Source organism: Amphiura filiformis, chromosome 4 (genome assembly GCF_039555335.1).
Source record: "Amphiura filiformis chromosome 4, Afil_fr2py, whole genome shotgun sequence".
In the NCBI taxonomy this organism is placed as follows: Eukaryota; Metazoa; Echinodermata; class Ophiuroidea; order Amphilepidida; family Amphiuridae; genus Amphiura; species Amphiura filiformis.
Window position 1 is genome coordinate 70,254,021 of NC_092631.1, and position 21,064 is coordinate 70,275,084.

Sequence of the window (21,064 nt, forward strand, 5' to 3'; positions counted from 1 at the left end):
TGCATGTAATTGGGCTTTCAAAGATGAACAGAAAATTTGACTGAAAATATGCACATATAAATGAAGAGGAATATAGTGTTTTGGTCAAAATATGGGCACTGCAATGTAGTTTGAGAGAGGCAAGGACATGACAAACATTGGCACATAAGGGGCTATGGGCTAAGTTATTTACAAATGTTTGTGTGTACTGTCATATTTGCACAAATATTTAGTCAAATTTGAATGTATATATGCAAATTATGCCCCTTTTTGGATAATAATATTAATGATTTTGGCCATAGGAATACATACGTTTCAAGCAAAAAGTCTGTAAGATACAACTTCATGTATAATTAATAAAAAGATTTCTTCATTAAAAATATTGGTTAGATATTTGAGAAAATTAATAATTTTCCTCATTAAATGTATTGATCTATTGGTTAAAACAATAAACTGCAACTTTGAAATGTTGCTTCTCAAAAATGCAGAAAGCTGTATGATTTGGCTCACATGTCAGGTAAAACTAATGATTCAGAAGGGGGCTTGTAAGACAGAGAAGGTATTGAATCAGGATTAGTATTTTCTCTTACTTCTAGTCATGCAATACTTACCAAGTTCATATGAAATATTAAATCCTTGATTAGAAATGCTAAAATCTGTGAATAAATAAATCCACAATTTCTCTGCTTCATATGTGACCGATGGTGGCAATAGTGCACTGTCAGTAACATTCAAATCATATTCTAGCAGAAAATTATCATCAACAGTATGTCCCACGCCAATTTCAATGAAATCTTTCTTAGGCTCCAATTTAAGAACATTGAAAGTGAGTCGGATCCTCTGTGTATCAGCAGCACCGACAAAGTAATAGCATGTGAGCCTTGTAGAATAGTTAGCTGGGAAGTTTGGTGTGATTAACTCCCCTTGTTTCTGTCCGAATTGGTATGTGGATGGTTCTCCTGCCGGATTGCATTTAGATGAACCTGGAGAAGTAACAACAAAACATAAAATGTAAGTATTCTAATCAATTCAGTTCACAAATTTTATTCCATTAAAAAAAATGTACATGTACCATAATTATTTGAATAAATGGAGCGATTGCTGAATAGGGTGCAACTCTACTAGTCTTATTACAAGACTGCCAACCCTAAACCCTAACCCTAAACTCTGTAAACGAGGACTGGACTCAAGTCTAGCAAGTTGCACCCTATTCGGTAATCGTACCGAATAAATTAGCTGCCCAGGTACATGTACTAATTTAAGTTGGTCAAACACGGTGTTGGTCCACATACATTCAATACGTCTTACAAAGAGTATTCTATGGGAAACATAGACAGGGTTGTAGCTACAGTGGGCGGTGGTTGGCAGTGAGGCAACCACTCCATTTTGGAGCACACCACTAATATCACATGTACAAATTAATTCAATGCTGGACCCCAGCATTCAAACTCAAAGAACATTGTACAGTTTACTGAATTTATCCTAAAAGTGTGCAATATTGGTAAAACCCTACCAAAAATAGTTCTTTAAATTGGCACCCTCTACCTGCCAGCTACAACTGGGGATACACTGACAGATCACCCTAAGCCATGCATAAATTATTGTGGTTACCTGAGTGTAGTATGTATGTAGTAGAAAAGAGGTAGAAAACTGTCTTGTCGAATATCTGTGTCATTAAGGCATTTGCATTCAGAATGGAGCAGATTATTTTACATAGGCCTGCTACAAATTTATGCAATTGCATTCTTTGTGGTACAAAATGGTGGGTTGACTCCGGGAAAAATAGTTTTAAAAATTACAATTTTGGATTAAAGAGCAAAGTTGTAATTTTCATTCATACTCTAGCTATTTAAATGATACACAATACCAATTAATCTTTATCATTTTAATAGACTATGAAATATTAAAACTTGCCCTCAATGTATTTACAAAAGTAAAGGTTTCAGCCAAGGATGATAGAGAGTACCCCCGTTTAATGTGGGAGGCCATCCAGATCAAGAAGAAATCGCCAGAACTAAATTGTGATCAAGGACTGGAATTGCCAACCTTATACAACGCCCTTATTTGACCAAAAGTCGCCAATGGTCAACAAAAGGGCATGTCCATCACAACAACATCATACATGTAGGACTTCTTCTGATGAAAATGTGTGTCACATATCGAAGATTCAAGGTTAGTTGTTGTGCTAAAGGTCAGTTTAAACTTTTAGAAATTGTAATTTGTTGTAATGGTTCTTTTTTCTTCAAATTTTGTAAAATCAAGAAGACAAGATCCCAACACTAGAACCAGGGACTCTCCATATCCACAAAATAAATAAAACAAATCACACAAACATATTAGCACCTTTGGCAGGAAAGTGTTTTTTCTTTTAAAGCATGGTGTGTTTTTTGGCCTCCAAAATTGTGTATTTCTAACATGCCTATGCTACACATAAATAGAGGCAGGGGTGGCACCAGTTACATGTAGGACAGTGACAGCAAATTTTGGGCTTCTATGGAAAAGATGGGGAATATATATTCCTGATAGGGATCAAGGTGCAGAAGCTATTGGTTTTAGGATTTTTGGGATGAAACCCCATAAAATTCACTAAAAACATGCATAATGTGAAGCAGAATAAACTCACTTGTTCTGTCTGCAGAAGTTTTAGATCACCAGATCATAACATGTTTAAAATTAAAGAAACAAATGAATGAATATATTCAACAAATTGAAAACAAAATTGTTGTGAACTTCACCACACATCTTGTTGAGTTGCATATGGTCATTTTCACAGTAAAGGGTGTAACTTTTGATTTTTTGGGTCAAAATTTCAAACCACTTAAATATGTTTCTGTTTACTGAAATCATGCATAGAAGCAACTTAAATTCCAGTAAAATAATGTTTCAATGCTTAAACCTTTTGATTTCTAATAAAAAATTTGACATTTCCATAACATTTTGGTTAAAATCTAAGAAAAAATGTATTTTACATAAGCTCAGAAAATTATGACATGAAAGCTGGAATACATGTGAAATCCCATTCCAAAGTAAGTCAACAGATATAAGTTAAATTTTATACCATGTTTTGCTATGTTTGCAATTGCAGTTTTGAAAATTTTTAACATCAAGTGTCATTTACAATGGAAATTTCCAAACCTTAAACATATTTTTTAAGTTTTAATTGGGTTCCTAAAATAATTTGAATGTCTAACTTCATGTACAAATACTACTTGATGAAAGGAACCTCCCAGCCAAGTTTCACAGAAATTGGAGTTGTTTTTTAGAATTGGCAATTCAAGCGATTTGTGTTTCGGAGGCTTCAGTTAACAACACAGGTGATCATAAAAGTAAAATATTTGGCTAACTACTGCAAGTTGACATGAAAAAATAGGTAAAAAATATCACAATTACCAATTTTCATGCTTTGCTTCTAAGTATTGAATTTCAGTTGTGACAAAAATTAAATTATCACAGCAAGTCATTTTTTTTTTGTTTGGAGGCTTCATGTTAACAATGGCTAAACACTACAGAAGTAGTTTTTTTGAAAACAACACTGTTGGGATCATCCAAGCAGTTATTTTCTTGTGTGTATTGAATCAATGATTCTATGCGGCAGATATTGTAGATTTATAGCATGTTAACTTTTTCACCCATTTGTTAAGTATGGTGTTTTTTGCATGTGAAGCCCGAAACAGGCTTTTGGGTATCAGTATATTTTTCAAACATTAACCATAATATCAACATTTTTTTAAATTTATGACATTCAGCACATATCAAGTAACAATTACAATGCATATATCAGTATGAAACACCAATTTAGATTTGCATAGATGATAATTAATCTTATTGTTGTTTCGGAGGCTTCATTTGTTTCGGAGGCTTCAATTGTTAACGGAAAGTTTGTATTGGGTCCCATTTTCAAGCGGTAATATATATCTCCACCATTTAAAAACATGTGACTTGAGGATCTACTTTGCTACATTTTGATAAATAGATTTGATGAGCTCTTTTATTTATATTTGCACAAGCTTGCTGAACAGTTTGTTTCGGAGGCTTCAAAAAAGTTAACGGAAAAATGGCTCTTTGAAGTCAAGATTTTATAAAAATTTTAAAATGTTGCAAATCGACTAATTTTTGTCACCCATTTCAAGTTAAGATAACAACTGTTATGAATCAAGAAGAAGTGAAGAAATAACCCAGAATTATGAACCACAGCAACACCGACAAAGTTTGTTAACAATTGTTAACGGAAAATGAAGCCTCGAAACGACAAATATCAAGTCCGGTTCTCAAAAATACAGGGCTGTTCACAATTAAATCTAATGTGGCAGTGTTTACTGAACATATGACTGTACTTTCAGGATAAGAAAAATTATCCATGAACTAACTGAAGAAAACACAGGGTTTTACAAAATGTTACTGTTTTTTATAGTTTTTCAAAATGGCAATATTAAGTACATTTAATCCTGCTAAAACTGAACGCAGTAACTCCCAAAGCTGATTATGCTACCCAAGGTAGCTGCTAACTAGATGACTTATGTGGCCAAAAATCATGGAATTCTGTGGCTTTATTAGAACACTACGGATTAAAATGTTAAAAATCCAAAGTTACACCCTTTACCGTGAAAATGACCATATATATACCATATTTATTCCATTAAGGGGGTACTACACCCCTGCCCAATTTTGTGCCTATTTTTTCATTTTTCTCAAAAATTATAGTGCATTGAAGACAAGTAAGATATGTATATTATAGGGGCAAGAACTACAACTACTGCACTGGAAATTTTATTTCAGCAGTCAACAGTTGTGGAGTAACAGTCAACAATGAGGGAAAACCAATATTTGATCAATTGATAAATCAATAACTACATGCTTTGAGTTGCTGAATTTTCAGTACAGTAGTTGTAGTCCTTGCCCCTATACATTTGTAATATACATATCTTACTTGTCACCAATGTGCTATAATTTTTGAGAAAAATGCAAAAATAGGCACAAATTTGGCCATGGGTGTAGTACCCCCTTAAGCACCCATGCCCCAATAAGTGCCTTCCCACAATGTTTCAACTTGCAGAATTTGATACTATTGACCACCAATCACCAAAGTTTGATTAACCCTAACCAGACTAATCATCAAAAACGCTCAATTCACAAAACATCTGCAAGCACTGTATGTGATGCATTATTGCATCATATCATGTGTACAGTCAACACACATGTGCACAGAAATCTTGGCCGGCCAATGTAAACCCTGTAGCGAGCTATCCTTGTGTACGTGTGCGTGTCTGGCACATGAGGAGTCTACGGTTCAAAGCCACCCCAAGTTTTTCTTCTTCCTTCCTTCTTTCCCTCCCCTCGCCAAAAAGTATCTGGAGCGTTAGGGTTAAGGTTACCTACATGTACATGTGTATAACACAGTACATGCAGGAGCACTAGAAAATCCCTCCTTAGCATTATTATATTTTAAGTCACCAATATAAGGGTGCACTGCACTAAAATGCATGATTAGTTTCTCGACATTTTTACACATAATTATATTAAAAAACACCCAAATAAATTGACTTATTTAAGCACCCTGGGCACGAAATAGAACAAATACGGTACCGTACTTGTTATTTTGAGCATAGACCATTAAGACATGGATGGACTGTCATCTGTGGCATATCTTTTGAGGCTATGGCAGTCTTGCCTGAACGCAAAGAAAGACTAGATAAGTCTTTAAACCTGTCATTCAATCATTTTACCGTACAAAAGGTAAATAACTTGACTCAACTCTCATCCACTCAATGGCACTTGTAAATGAATGTCCAATGGAATTCAGTGCATGGAAGTACCTGCACAAGTACCATTGAAACCAGGGTTCAGAAAACGCTGAATTAAACTTATTCAATGTTAGTGTTAGAAAATATTGATAGACAAAATGCAACAGTGCATTTTTATATTTATTTTATTGACTTCTAAATTCTAAAATAATGATTTAATATGCAACATTTCACCATTGCACTTTTTGAACCACTCATTTCTTATGATGTTTAGTCATTTCAAATTACCTCTGTAGCTTTGCCATAAACTAGTATAATGCTTACCTACACTGCCACCTTTTCAAAAATGAGTGAAACAACATGTTTGATTGAGCCATTCATAGCGAACAGCATGACACATTTTCTATAAAATTACAATAGAGTTGACTGTCCATGCCTTTATGGTCTATGATTTGAGAGATTCATAAAATGTTTCATCAATTGGTGCAGCTCACCTATATTTTATAACCATGGGCGTAGCAAGCGGGTGGACAGGGTGGACGAAGTCCAGCACCACAAGGGTTCAGGGGCCCAAGCAAAAAGCAAAAATGAAAGAAGGGGGATAAAGGCGCACTTGTCCATGGGTCCCCAAGTCTCTTGCTACGCCCCTGCCCCTGTAAAACAATTCCTTTTTTACCATGCTCAATCTGAGGCTATTGACGGATGTGTTGATACTACGCTTTATTCCGTACTGTAGGTCTGTACGCGTATTAGGACGCGTCATTGTTATAGAGGGCCATACTACGGGCTGCATGCATTACAAAAAGTAACCTCAGATTGTGCGTTTTCTATTCCTTTTGCTACATCTCAAAATCAATATTTCCGACTTCCGACATCACATTTTTAAAATTAACTTACCACCCAGGAAAATTTGACAGTACTGTCCATGATACCTGACAGCACATTCACAGAAGGCAGCTCCATCTGCAGTCTCCACACAGCGTGCTCCATTTTGGCATACATTCTGTACATTGCCACTACAACCTACTCCTCCTGCAACAAATAGAAAGAATTTTCTTTTAACAAAACAATCATCAAATTTCACCATTTGATTTGTTCGGGTTTGGGTTGACTTCCCTGGATAGCACCCGGGGATAGCACAAGCCACAAGCCATTTCCATTAGGGTCAAGGGTTAACACCATACCCTTCTCGCAAACTGACTGCGAACGGTGACATCCCGCTATCTCTAAGGTCCGCTATCTCTAAGGTTCGCTATCTCTAAGGTTCGCTATCACTAACGTGTAAAGTCTATGGAGATCAGAATCCCGCTATCTCTAATAGAGAAAAGGGTTCGCTATACCTAAAAAAAGGTCCGCTACTTCTAAGGTTCGATATCACTAATTTAGAATAAGGTTCGCTAGTTCTAAGGTTCGATATCACTAATTACAAATAAGGTTCGCTATCACTAATTTAAAATAAAGTTCGCTATCACTAATTTTGAATAAGGTCCGCTATCACTAATTTATTGAAGGTTCGCTATCTCTAAGGTTCGTTATCACTAATTCCAATAAAGGTCCGCTATACCTAAGATTCGCTATCACTAATTTTGTTTCAGGTTCGCTATCCCTAATTAATTAAGGTTCGCTATCTCTAAGGTTCGTTATCACTAATTTCGATTAAGGTTCGCTATACCTAAGGTCCGCTATCTCTAATTTCAAATAAGGTCCGCTATCTCTAATTTTAAATAAGGACCACTATAGCGAACCTTATTTGAAATTACAGATAGCGAACCTTATTTAAAATTAGAGATAGCGAACCTTATTTAAAATTAGAGATAGCGAACCTTATTTGAAATTAGTGATAGCGTAACCTTAGAGATAGCTTAACCTTAGAGATAGCGAACCTTAGAGATAGCGGACCTTATTTAAAATTAGAGATAGCGAACCTTAGGGATACCGGGATTGTTAAAATTAGAGATAGCGGACCCCATTGGAATTAAGTCTACACAGGAAGCTAGACTTTATGGGTCATCCTGGCAATTCGGCATTTTGGTGTCTTTTTGGTGTGCAGCTTTTCAATGTGTTAAATTTTTGTATGTTTCATTGTACTATTTTATGTCGCTTTTGCCAAATAAATATGAATGAATGAATGAATGAATGAATTTTAGATTAGTGATAGCGAACCTTAGAGATAGCGAACCTTCAATAAATTAGTGATAGCGGACCTTATTTAAAATTAGAGATAGCGAACCTTATTTAAAATTAGTGATATCGAACCTTAGAAATACCGAACCTTTTTCAAAATTAGTGATATCGAACCTTAGGTATAGCGAATCTTTTTCGCAATTAGTGATAACGAACCTTAGAGATAGCGAACCTTAGAGATAGCGAACCTTAGAGATAGCGAACCGTAACCCTGCGAACTACAGGTCCGTATCCCGGGTCCGGATACACAAGTCCACGCTTGCTGCACATGGCTCATAAACTCATAATTTTTTAATTTGGTACTAGTATAACAAATTAACATAGGTCATTGACAGCTAGACCATTCAATTTATTTGACCATTTTGCATAAATAATGCATTGTTTATAGATTGTACAAAATTTAAGCTTCCCGGGTTAAGCTTTCCAATTTTTAAAGCTTGTCTTTACCTGCTCCCGGTACCTACTCCTGTTCAAAGTACACATACGTGTTTCCAGCAAGCTAACAGAATAAAAAAGATTTAGTTGTCATATTTTGTGGAAGTTCTCGCTCATACAAGCCAACATTTTAGCCATACTTTCGAAATCACAATCTCAAAATGGCAGGGAAAATCCTGCGGGTAGACATAGGACAAACGCACGGCGCATGCGCGGCCCGGGATCTTTAAACAAACCGGAAATGTCACTTTTTGATGTAAACAGAGTTCGTACATGGAAACTATATGCTGAAATTTCACCTTTTTACCGTCTATAAATAACGCGATCGGATGAAACTAACTTGACGAATATAATCATTACAGTCATGACTTTTATCAGTATTAATGGTTTGGCTTGGTTTGAAAAAATAATATCGAAAAACATCGTTTTACATTCCGCCTTCATGTCAAAAAAATGAACGTAAATTTTCTCGTAATTTTAGTATAAAAATGTTACCAAACCCATGCCAATGGCAAGCTGAGTTTTTCATTTTAAGACCTGAAACTTAGAAATAATGTTTGGAGGGATGTTTTCTTATTAAAAACTTTTGAGACGGAGGATTGGTTCACTGAAAGTGAAGTTACAAAGCAAAATATGGCGGGCAAGACCTGCGAACAGTGCAATGATTTGCCTTCAATTGTACAGGTAAGCTTAAAAGTTAAAACTGTATGGGACCGTTCACAAACACTTGTTCAGGGGGGCCTGATGCAAAAAATTTAATCACAAAATGTTTTGCCCCCCTTTTCGGATCTCAAAATTTCAGCCCCCCTTTTTGACATGAAAATTATGGGTCAACCCCATAAAAGGCAAAAACACAAATTTCCCAGGAACATTTGTGGTCAATTTTTTTTCCGGGCCCCCCCTAAGTCTTAAGAGGGTCAAAACTTTTAAGGGTGCCCATTTTGCATCAGGTCCCCCCTACAGTGTTGCCAAAACTTTTCAGCATCAAGGCGCGGCGCATTGACTCGCCAGGCCGCGGTAAAGGATTCTCAAGTAGCCCAATTTTTCTAGCTTCCAAAAAAGCGCCCAATACCGGATATTTGGGCGGATTTACCCGAATTTAGAACGCAAAGCACCCAATTGGGCGGAAAAGCACTTGACTTTGAAACTTCCGGTACTTACTGGGAAGTTACTGACCGATCAATAAATGGTCACAAAACCCATTGTAATTTCAATTTGGAGCTTCAAAGACTCAAAACCTTTATAAATCGGCTAAATTGAAAGGAAAATACATCAAATTAGTGCCGCTGCCTGAGACTGGCAAAAGTAGCCCAATTTTAGACAAGTAGCGGCATGCTTTTTTGAGTAGCGGCAAGTGATCGCCAAGTAGCCCAATTGTGCGCCTAAGGCGCGGCGTTGGCATCACTGCCCCCCTAGCAAGTGTTTGTGAACGGTCCTTATAATAATGCTATGAAGTATTTGAAACCTGTTCAGTATTTTGGTACAGCAGCTCTATCCAGAGCAGGATTCAGTTATAAATATTGGGCCAGATGAGCCCGGGCCCAGGGCCCTCAAATTGCACTGTACCCCTGGGGTGGTGAATTATAGGGGAGATTTTTTGGCAGGCCAATAGGTGGGCAAGCATTTTTGGCAGGTCGAGGAAATGGGGGGGGTCAAGCGATTTTGGCTTACACCCTAAAAAGTGTAGGAAAAGGTTAGGATTAGGAACACATTCAAATATGCAAAATTTCCAGCTCACTGCGCTCGTACTATGAATATGATAAGACAATTTAAGGTTTCCCAAAATATTGCATGTGATAAGGGGGGGCAAAGATTTTTGCACGACAAAAGGGGGAAGGTTTTGGCATGTCAAAGGGGGCAAAGATTTTTGGCCGAGGGGGTGGCAAGCAGCCAAAAATTCTGCTTGTGTTGACGGTTTCTTGCACACTGTCACTGGCCCTTCAAATAGCATAGTCCTATCGAAACAAAATATGCCCGTCCTCCTGAAAGTCTTTCCGACGCCACTCAATCTTATATGGAAACCAAAACTTGACCACTTGAGTGCATGCACATCATCAGGGGTTGCAATGAGTTTTGAAAATTTATACAGGCTTGGCGTGCTACAAATCACACTTCTGGGGCTTGTCAGCTTGGCTATTGGGTGTGCTGTTAAATTGCTCTCTGTAAATTTAGAAATTTGAGCTGTGCTATAAATCACACTCGGGCAGGTGAATTAAGATGTGTAATCACACTGGCATGCCTTAAAACTCAATCCCTGGCACATGCCTTCCTCATGGTGAGGGGCCCAAAAAGGGTAACTCCGGCCCTGAGCCCCGGGGAAGGGGAGGCACACCAACTTTGTGGAGGTGATGTGTATGTAGGGCTATTAAGACCCCCTTTTTCAGCGTCTCTGTCACCCAAAGACCCCATATTAATTGTTTTCGAACACATGCCCTGTCACCCAAAGACCCCCTATTTTTCCATTTGATCTGTCACCCAAAGACCCTTAAATTTTTCAATTTGAAGAGCAACTTGTCATTTAGGCAAAATCACCCAGTCAGTACTCTTCCCCCCCCCAGTAAAAACCCAAAATTACAAAAATTATCACAATTATATTTTACAGGTGAAAATATGTTTTTACAGGTGAAAATTTCAAAAAAAAATTAAAATCATGGAAAAATTTCTAGAAAAAAATACCTGTTGAATTCTGCACCTTGAAGATGAATTTTTTAGCAATAGATAAAATGACATGATAGAGGCACTGGTAATTTAATTGTAATAAAAAAGTGAGAAGCATTTAATAGTATATATAGTAAAACAGTCAATTTAAGGAAGAAATTAACTTAAATTGAATTGATCAAAAATGGTAAAAATGAACTGAAATTGATTAAATCAGTGACTTAAAAAAATCATTTGATTTTAAATCATGAAAATGATTTAAATCTTGATTTAAATCAATTGAATCAAGCTAACCCTGTAGGGATACAGTGTAAAATTTTAAACCAACTCAGTAGTACTCCAACCTTCACTGATCCAACTTGGAATTACTAGCAGATTGGCTTGCAGACAATTTGCCCCTCAATTTAATTGGGTGTGGTCTGTGCCCCAGGCACTCTTATGTTTTAATGTTGACCTTTTAAAATTGTGTGTGTAACATAATATGTGTATCTATAAGTAAAAGAGTCCAAGAGCAGAAATATTTGGTGTCAAACCACATTTGTATAAATTTATTTGCGTAGCAAAATTAAACACAAATTTTCGGTCATAGACCTATCTATATAATATGTCCCTCCCCCAACATTTGTATCTCAAACTCACACACACACGTATGTGAAAGCCATTTTAGCACATAGCCCTACAGTGAGGTAAACATGGTAAATAAGAATTGAAATTCTTGTTGTTGCACACACAGTTAAAAAGATCTCATGTGCTATTTTTACTTACCTGTAGCACTATATGCTGTGCCTTTTGTACAGGCCCTTTTTAAAAAAAAGTTATACATACATACACCCACCCATAAAACACACCCAGTAGTACTTAGCTTAGCTTGTTTTTCTAGAAAACAATAGCTTTTGTGCAAAATATTTTTGGTGCCTTAATGTGCAAGTGAAGTACAAAAAATACAATTAAGTTAAAAAGTTTTTTTAATGTATTGATGGGACAGGGGGAAATTTTGAAAATGTATTTTCCTTTCACTGCCTACATGTGCATTTAAAGTCTGGTTCTTACTCCACATCACAGAGCTGATGCGATGCTATAAACACTGAAATCTGAGCCAGGTTTTTACAAGCTTGGCGGTAAAAATTCTCATCGCGCGGTGGAGCTGGATTTTGTTCAACTTTATAGCATCGCGCTGCGATATCGCAGCCGTGCACGCCTGTGATTGGCTGCTGATGGGAGGGGGGCATATTGCGGACTACCAATTAAAGGGGCATTTCGTGATCCACAGCCTCATCCCCCCCACTTTTCTCAAAAAAAGTTGAGATTTTTATATCACTGGAAACCTCTGGCTACATAATGTTTATGTTCAAAATATTTCTTGCAGATTAATTCGTTTTGCAAAGATATCGTGAAATTTGAATTTCGTTCTGGTACACCAGAACCAAAAAATTACAACGCATTGTCTATGGAGCAGTGTAATACACATAATCATGCATAACTCGCAAACGCAAAATCGGAATCAACTGAAATTTTGGGAATAGGCATTTTTCGTGGATATGTACTGAAAAATGTCATAAAAAGAGGATGCTAGGATCACGAAATACTCCTTTAATGCTACAGTGGAAACTCATTAACACAAAGTTGTGCGGAATTCAAATTTTACTTCTTGTTATCAGGAGTTTGTGTTATCCAGTTCTAATAACATGTGAAATGTATGCTTGGGAATGTATACATATATGTGTTATCAGGAACTTCATGTTAAGAGGGTTCGTGTTAACGAGTTGCCACTGTATCTTTACTGCTGACAGGGGCATATTGAAGAGTGTTGGAAACATGGCAGGACCTTGGGCAAGTGTAGTGAAAATTATTACAGGCCAATATGTACACCAACCTACAGGTGATGAGGCTGGTATTTTTTTTTTTTGGGGGGGGAGGCAAGTCCATGTTGAGGGGTGGGACAAAGTTAGTGTTCAAAACTGACAAACAAAACTGCATTGGGATTACCAAATCTATATGGTACACATGGAAGACATGACCTTAAGCTCCCACAAAGGGATTGTAGATTTCAAATGTAGTCACCCATTTAGGGTTCCCCTTTCGAAATTCACACTCCCTGTGTGGAAGATTAAGTACGTCATGTCTTCCATAGGGGGTACTGGTGTATGAAATTCAACTGGAATAGCCCATATGATTACTTGGTTTTAAGATCAATATAATCCTCAGGTACCATGTTGAATGCAACTTTGCAACTTTGTTTCATTGTGTGACCTGTGACCCTGTGAATAGCACATGACCCTTGTTCAGTTCATCATGTCATATCAAAGCTATCAAACCAATTGAAGTGCAGGATAACAATAATATGTAGTGCCTGTTATATTGCGGAGTAAATTTTGAGCAGAAAGCTAGAGAACTGTATAGTCTACAACAGCACGTGGAAAGTTTTTTTGGAAGCTTACAAAAAAGGCTACTTTACAGGGACTGTCTTTTGTAATTTGCAGGAGAGCATTAAATAGCTCTTCTGGGGCCTTCAAGGAGAGATGTTTAGATCATTTACAATAGAATGTAAGGAGAGAATGGTCAATTAAGGAGAGCTAAAAATCACTCTCCTATACCAGATTTAAGGAGAGTAGTGGAGAGCGATCGCTCTTGCTCTCTTCAAAAGGCAGTCCCTGACTTGAGACTCCTTTACCGCTGGCTGGCGAGCCAATATGCCACCCCTTAATGCTGAAAAGTTTTGGCAACACTACTTAAGTCCAGTTTCAAGTCCAAGTCCATGGCTCAAGCTCTACAGCACTGCTAGTGTAATGCCCTGTCAGACTTTCAATCAAGGCTTGTCAATGGTTCATACGTCATGCCGCTTGCCGCAGCAGCAAGACATATCAACCAATGACAAGCCTTGATTGTGTCCGTTGTCTTACATTATGTATGCGCCACGCCGCTCAGCTGCATGGTACAAAACCAGCATTAGGCCTATAAATTGCTGTGGTGCATCCATGGTTTTTTTCTCCCAAGCAGTGCATGGAGGATCATCCTGCCACTGTGTTTCTGTTGTCATATGGCAATGCATGTGACTTTAACTTTGTGCTTCTCTTGTTGTCTTGAATCATGTACCTTAATTGAATCAGTGGAATTGTAAAATTGTGTGTAAGGGGCTGTGCAATAAAGTATGGGGGTAATTTTTTAATTGCTCCCCCCCCCTTGGCCTGCCAACAAACATTGCTTTCCCCCAATCTTGGCCTGCCAAAATAAAATCTTTGCAGCCCCCCCCCCCAATTTGCACTGCCCAATTTGCAAACTTTAACAGGCTATCATATTCCTCGAAGGGGGTCCCAAATATAGGGGAGGGGGTCATAAAATTTTTGATGACCACAATGTAGGGAGTCACAAGATGACCACAAATAGTGTGTTTATTTTATTAAAAAAGACTGATTTCAATACAATTTTAGCCTGTTTAGGGGATATGTGTATTGGTGGTGTGGGCTGTGGGGGTCATAAAATTTTTGTTCCCGAAATACAGGTGGTTGTAATTTTATTAACGCAGACCTTTTAAAAAAAAATTTGGGACCCCCTTCCGAAGAAAATGATAGCCCCTTAAATGTGCTAGAATATGATGGGAGTGTAGCGAGCAGGAAATTTGCATTTAATATTTCTGCAAGTGTTTTCCAAAAGGTGCCAGTAAATATGTGCCAAAAATTGCTTCCCTCCCCCAACCCCTCTCGTCCTGCCAAAAATTGCTTGTGCCCCTTCTCAGCTTGCTAAAAACTTATCCCCCCAATTTTACCCTCCCGAGGGCTCATAATTATTGTACATAGCTCATATAATACACCATAGGCCTACAATATCTCCAAGGACTCAAAGATGCAAACTTGACATTCAAACTTACTGAAAATGGAGAAAAAATTGCTTATGCCCCTTCTCGGCTTGCCAAAAATCTCCCCACCCTCCAATTTTACCCTCCTGAGGGCTCATAATCTATATTGTACAGATCCGCAGGCTCAAAGATGCAAACTTGGCATTCAAACTTATTAAAATCCTGTGTTCATTGCTTGCCAAAAATCTTTTCCCCTAATTTTACCCTTCCAATCCAAAGGCTCATAATTATTGTACAGATCCGTATATATAAAATAGGCCTACAATATCTCCAAAAGACTCCAATGACAATGTCCGACTGCCCAGACTCAAATAGGCAAACTTTCGGACTTCAAACCTATTGAAAATGGAGAAAAATGTAAAATGCACTGAATTTATTCACATTTTGCAAGATGCAAAGTCATGTAAATAAAAAAAAATCTATGAGTAAACAGGGTCCTTGTAAAATTTGAAGCTTCACTACAAGCTACTACATTTATTTAGATACATTTTGAATTTATGAGACGTTTAAGCTTACCTACTGTGCACTGAGCAAATACGGGTCGTTTTGGGAAAATCATGCCCGGCCGTATTTTGCTTTGTAACTTCACTTTCAGTGAACCAATCCTCCGTCTCAGAATTTTTAATAAGAAAACACCACTCCAAACATTATTTCTTAGTTTCAGGTCCTAAAATGAAAAACTCAGCTTGCCACTGGCATGGTTTTGGCAACATTTTTACACTAAAATTATGAGGAAATTTACGTTCATTTTTTTTTTGACATGAAGGCGGAATGTAAAACGATGTTTTTCGATATTATTTTTTCAAACCAAGCCAAACCATTAATGCTGATAAAAGTCATGACTGTAGTAATTATATTCGACAAGTTAGTTTCATCCGATCCCGTTATTTATAGACAGTAAAAAGGTGAAATGTCAGTATAGTTTCCATGTACGAACTCTTTGTTTACATCAAAAAGTGACATTTCCGATTTGTTCAAAGTTCCCGGTCCGCGCATGCGCCGTGCGTTTGTCCTATGTCAAATCCTGCGGGTATAGAAAGCGCGTAAGCCAAATATCAGAGGCGCACACCACTAAATAAACGTCCCATACACTTTGGACGCAACGTAGCAAAGTGAGTTGCAAATTTTAGTTCCAGTATTTGATTAATGGGTAGGCCCTAATTTAAGGGGTGGGGTATGAACCTTTGGACAGTATTTATTGTGGGGCATTAGAGCACATAAGACCTATCGAATTGCATTCTGAATAAGAAGAATGTCCTTCTGAGATCAAATGATTTTGATTTTGTGAAATTCGCAATGTACAAAATGTAATACACTTACTTCTTACTTACTCTTACTCCGTCGACTCTTGCTGTCGGGCATCAATGATGGCTCGCCATAACCGCCTGTCCTGCATGCTGGTCTCAATTTCTGCAACTGTGTATCCTGTGTCTTGTTGAAGCAGGTCCACATAGGTCTTCTTGGGACGTCCTTTGGTTCGTTTTCCTTGGGTGGGCTTCCATGTAACCAGATCAGATGTAATCCTCCCTTTGGCTCTCTTACAGTGTCCCGCAAACCGTAGCCGTCTTGTGCTGATTTTTGAGGTCACAGGTGGAATGTCCCCATACAATTCCTTACTGGTCATATGCATTTTCCAGCTCACATTTAGTGCTGATCTTAACATTCTTGTATAGCAGCCATCCATTGCTTTGCCAATTTTCTTGGTAATGGTCCAGGTTTCACAACCATACAGCAGGACGCTTTCTACAGTAGCTTGGAATAGGTGTGTTTTGAGGTGTCTGGGTAGAGACGATTTCCAAATATTATTGAGCTTGTTACAAGCTTTCCATGCCATTGCCTTTCTTACTCTGATGTCTTGCTCAGTACTTCTGACCCACGACCCCAAGTACTTGAAGTCTTTTACTTCTTCCAGGAAGCTGCCATCCTCGGTTTGGATTTCAACATCTGTTGAATGGTTGTACACCATGAATTGTGTTTTCTTTGCATTCATGTGTAATCCTACACGAAGTGCAGCGTTTTCTACGTTTTTGAGCAGTTCCTGTGCTTGGTTGGCAGTATCAGATAGTAGCGCAATGTCGTCTGCAAAGTCAAGATCAGTTATGTTCAGTGGACCAACTCGTCGGCTTCTTCTAGGTTTTATTGTGAAGCCTAATCTCTCCTCCCTGCCGTCTATTGGAGATCTGAGGCAATAGTCTAGGACGATGATGAACAGATATGGTGCCAGCGTATCACCTTGTAACACACCTGCTAAAATTTCAAATTCATCTGTGTCACCATCTGGGGTCGTCACTTTAGCCTGATATTTTTGATATTTTACAGTACTCGAAGTAACCTTTATAAATCTGATAATATGTACATAAAGTGTATGTAGGTGGGATGAAAAGCCGACGATCAATTGAAACTTTTGACCTTTCGTATTGAAGATATGGATTTTTTTTTCCCAAAACACCAAAAAAAACGTGGTCTTTTGGGGAAAAAATCCATATCTTCAATATGAAAGGTCAAAATTTTCAATTGATCGTCGGCTTTTCCTCCCAGCTATACACTTTAAGAATATATCATTAGATTTATAAAATTTACTTCGAGGACTGTTATAGGCCTATATCAAAAATGTGAAAAATATCCAATTTTAATAATTTGTCATAAAATTTGTATTAGGCCTATATCGTGATTTTCAAAAATTAAAATTATTTGATATCAGAAGACATTCTTCGTATTCAGAATGCAATTCGATATGTCTGATGTGCTCTCATGTCCCACAAAAAATACTGTCGAAACGCTCAAAACGCTCATTCCAGATCCCTTAAAGCCATATTATAACATTTGCTGTTGAGGACGCCCTCACTGATTTTTAAAATTCATTTTTTACACAATTATATTGTACTTTATTAAACCAATATACCCTGCAAAAATCAAGACTCTAGGTGCTGTAGTTTTGTCAAAATCCGATATTTTGAATAAAGCGCCGGAACCGGCGTCTTATTATTACGATGGAATTATTAGTCGAACGCATACACGATGTTCATAACACACAGTGCGGGACGGTGATCTACACAACAAAGGGTCGTACCATAACATGACCGAAGGAGTGGTACGTATTGGCGACATACGCGCTGGTAGTAAATTCCAATTTTCTTTGCTTTGAAGTAGTTGTTCGGATATGACAGTAAAAAATAACATTTTATGTCAAAGAAATGCTGATCTATTTTGTATGATAATGTTATAATATTGCTTTAATTTACAAAATAATACTTCGGGAATAAGTGCACCCTAAAGTAAAAATATATTAAAATGCCAGTTAATTTATATACAAACAAGATTTTTGGTAGATTTGAAAAGAAAAAATTATATATTCCATTTTGAAATCAACACTACCATCGTGGAAGATTTAGCTCTTCCATAGAGGGGGTATGGGTTTAACAATTTGGTAACTTCCATTTGAAATACATGCAAACCGTGCAAGGCTCAGCTCAAGACCTGTGTAAATATCGGGGTAAATATTTGTGTAGAATGTACACAGGATTAACTTACAGCATAAGAAAAGGCCTATAATGGAATTACTGATTACGGGAACTTTCAAGATTCAAAAATTTCACTGACAGTGACAGATAAAAAAAAATCAAAAGAGGCAACACGAAAGTCCAACTGTCAGAAAGTATCCTAATCATGCTAATGAAGTGCAGGACAATTTCTCTCTGATAAAATCACACCGTAAGATACATGTAAGACCAAGTAAAAAAGTAAAAAGATCGTCCCCGTTCGCTTCTTTTGTTTAGGAATTACATAGGCGTAGATCCCGGGGGGATGAGGGGGGGGGGGGGCAATCCCCCAATATCTTGATGGGGGTGGTCCATACAATAGTCCCCCAATGTTGACGCATGTACATGTATGTGGGTTTATTACCAAATTGACCTCATACATGTATTTGGCTATTTGAGCCTAAAAAGTGCTAATTTTTGGAAATATATACGCTTTTTCATTGATAGGGCCTATTTACTGGAAATGTCATAAAAAGAGGATGCTACATGTAGGATCACAAACTACTCCTTTAATATTTCCTTTATTTCAGGCAGAACTCTTTTCTGAAAATGTTTCAAAAGTTAACATTATTGGTAATAGATTTGCTCCTGTCCAATTTCCAATTTAATCAACCCCATAGAACAATAAAATATCAAAAGCCCTTACGTTACACAACTGATATTGATACAATCCTCTTCTTTTTGAAAAAATCCGGATGATCAACTGTGCTTTGTTTGTTTTTTTACTTAGCCTAAAGTACATGAGCATGTTCTTGTTTTAATAACCTAACACGAGTATATATATACCATTTCATTATTTAACAAAAACATACCCTATAAAAAGCACACAAGTTTTTTGTTCTTATATATCATGTATATAGCAAGAAAGTAACAAAGCATAGATATGCGCAAATTAGACGCGGATGCTTATTTTTTTTATTTTTCAAATTCAATTAAGTTTTGACAGTTCGATTCTGAGAATTTGACATTATAAATATTTTGGCATTTTTGGACATTTTATCTGTTTCCAACCGTAAGTTTTAAGTTGACAGGAAGCTAAGACGTATTAAAAGAGTAGGAATTAAAGAATCTGGTGATAACTTCGAATCATCAACCATGTAAATATTCTAATTTATTTTTGAGATACAATAAAACTATTCCATATCTAATGAAAGAAAATTAAGGTAATAAATAGTAATACTACAAGCAATAACACGTTTGCTATTTATGAAGATTGATTGAAATAGAAATAAACCCGGGAAATAAACAAATTTTTGTAAAGATTATATTTAAATTGTGTATCATGAAAAGCAAAGGCAACGAATAAGCAGTTACAATGAATTGGTTTAACAAAATATATACATTTTTGACTTTTTGCCTTTGATAAAGATCCTGCTAGGATCGAAAGCTCAGGCCCCTAAACTTTGAAAATATATACATATTATGTATAAATTAAATGATTTTGTTCACACTGGAGAAGCATGAACTTGCTAAATTTCCGGGTTATTTGAACATAATACATTTCAAACAAATAATGTACCAATGAACCGTGACCATTATTTGGTGTCTGCAAATAACAAGGACACACCTAAGATCTTTTGTGTTAAGGTATAAGTCATCAATGACGTCGCTGGAAGCATAAAGGAAGCGAATTCCCTCAAACAGGTAGCTTGATTGACCTGACTACCATTTATAATAAAATGGTTTCAAACTTAAATAATTTTGGTCCATGTGTAATGAATGTTACCATAGCAACAGAAAACCCCGTTTTTTAAAATATTTTGTAGATAAATAATTTGTAATAAGAGTATGCAGGTGGTATTTCTATATATATTTCTATATATATTTCCAACCTGTTGCCGTACATAATTGCAGCCTTTTGTAATCGGAATTATTGATTGATTGACTGAATTCATTGTACCGTGTATACCAAAAGACTGATGATGGCTATACACTGTATATTGAATACATAGTGCTAGATATATTTACGGTTGTAGATTTCAAAACAAAATGGCTGGATATAATTTAAACTTACCTTGTGAATAGGTTTTTGTGACGAAAATTGCAAGAAGTAAAGTTAACAGTGTGTATATCCTTATTTCCATAGTGGTTTGCGAGATGTTGGTTCTTTTTGGTTAGAAAAAAATAAAATAGTTTCACTTGTCAAAATCCACCTGTTAATTGCGTGCTGTTGAATGTTCAAAAATTAAAGATTTCCATGCAAGATTTTGTAAGAATCCAATTATTATATTCCAAAAATCGTGTGTAGAAAACAAGCATTCATCTCCCTGGTATCTTCATTTTGGTAGATTGATATATCCTTAGAAATAATGATCAAGATACGATTTGGTGTCTCCCGTAACACCAGTGGTTTACTTCACTGTGTGGTGTATGTTACGTGTGTGTTAGTGTGTATTCATCAACTGTTGCAGCTCCATTCATTCATAACAAATTGGGCGTCTTTTTAAACGTGGGTTCTATTGTCATCCTATAATTGCGGTTGCCAGAAAGTACAACCGATTTTTGATTAAAATCTTTGATAGAAATTTTATTATTGAAAAAGTTGCCGAACCACTCAAACGGATTCCCCTGAATTTCTTCCGTCACGAAATTCAAATCCACAAGATTTACTTTTAATATGTTAGCCTGGATTAATCTTTTAAATAGATGGACCTACTAATACTTTAAATTAAGAT

General features: G+C 36.8%; 1 protein-coding gene across 3 annotated transcripts in view; it reads right to left on the reverse strand.

Annotated features, from left to right (window-relative positions):
- The window catches only part of LOC140151325 (uncharacterized), an 84,146-nt gene extending 63,362 nt beyond the window's left edge, over nucleotides 1-20,784 (reverse strand). For all 3 annotated transcript variants that reach the window (XM_072173629.1, XM_072173628.1, XM_072173627.1), the window contains exons 1-3: nucleotides 20,404-20,784; nucleotides 6,618-6,752; nucleotides 591-962 (exon numbers count right to left, since the gene is read on the reverse strand). In XM_072173629.1, coding sequence (XP_072029730.1) covers nucleotides 591-962; nucleotides 6,618-6,752; nucleotides 20,404-20,473 — 577 coding nt within the window. In that variant the 5' untranslated portion in view covers nucleotides 20,474-20,784. The remainder of the gene's footprint in view (nucleotides 1-590; nucleotides 963-6,617; nucleotides 6,753-20,403) is intronic.
- Nucleotides 20,785-21,064: the final 280 nt, after the last annotated feature.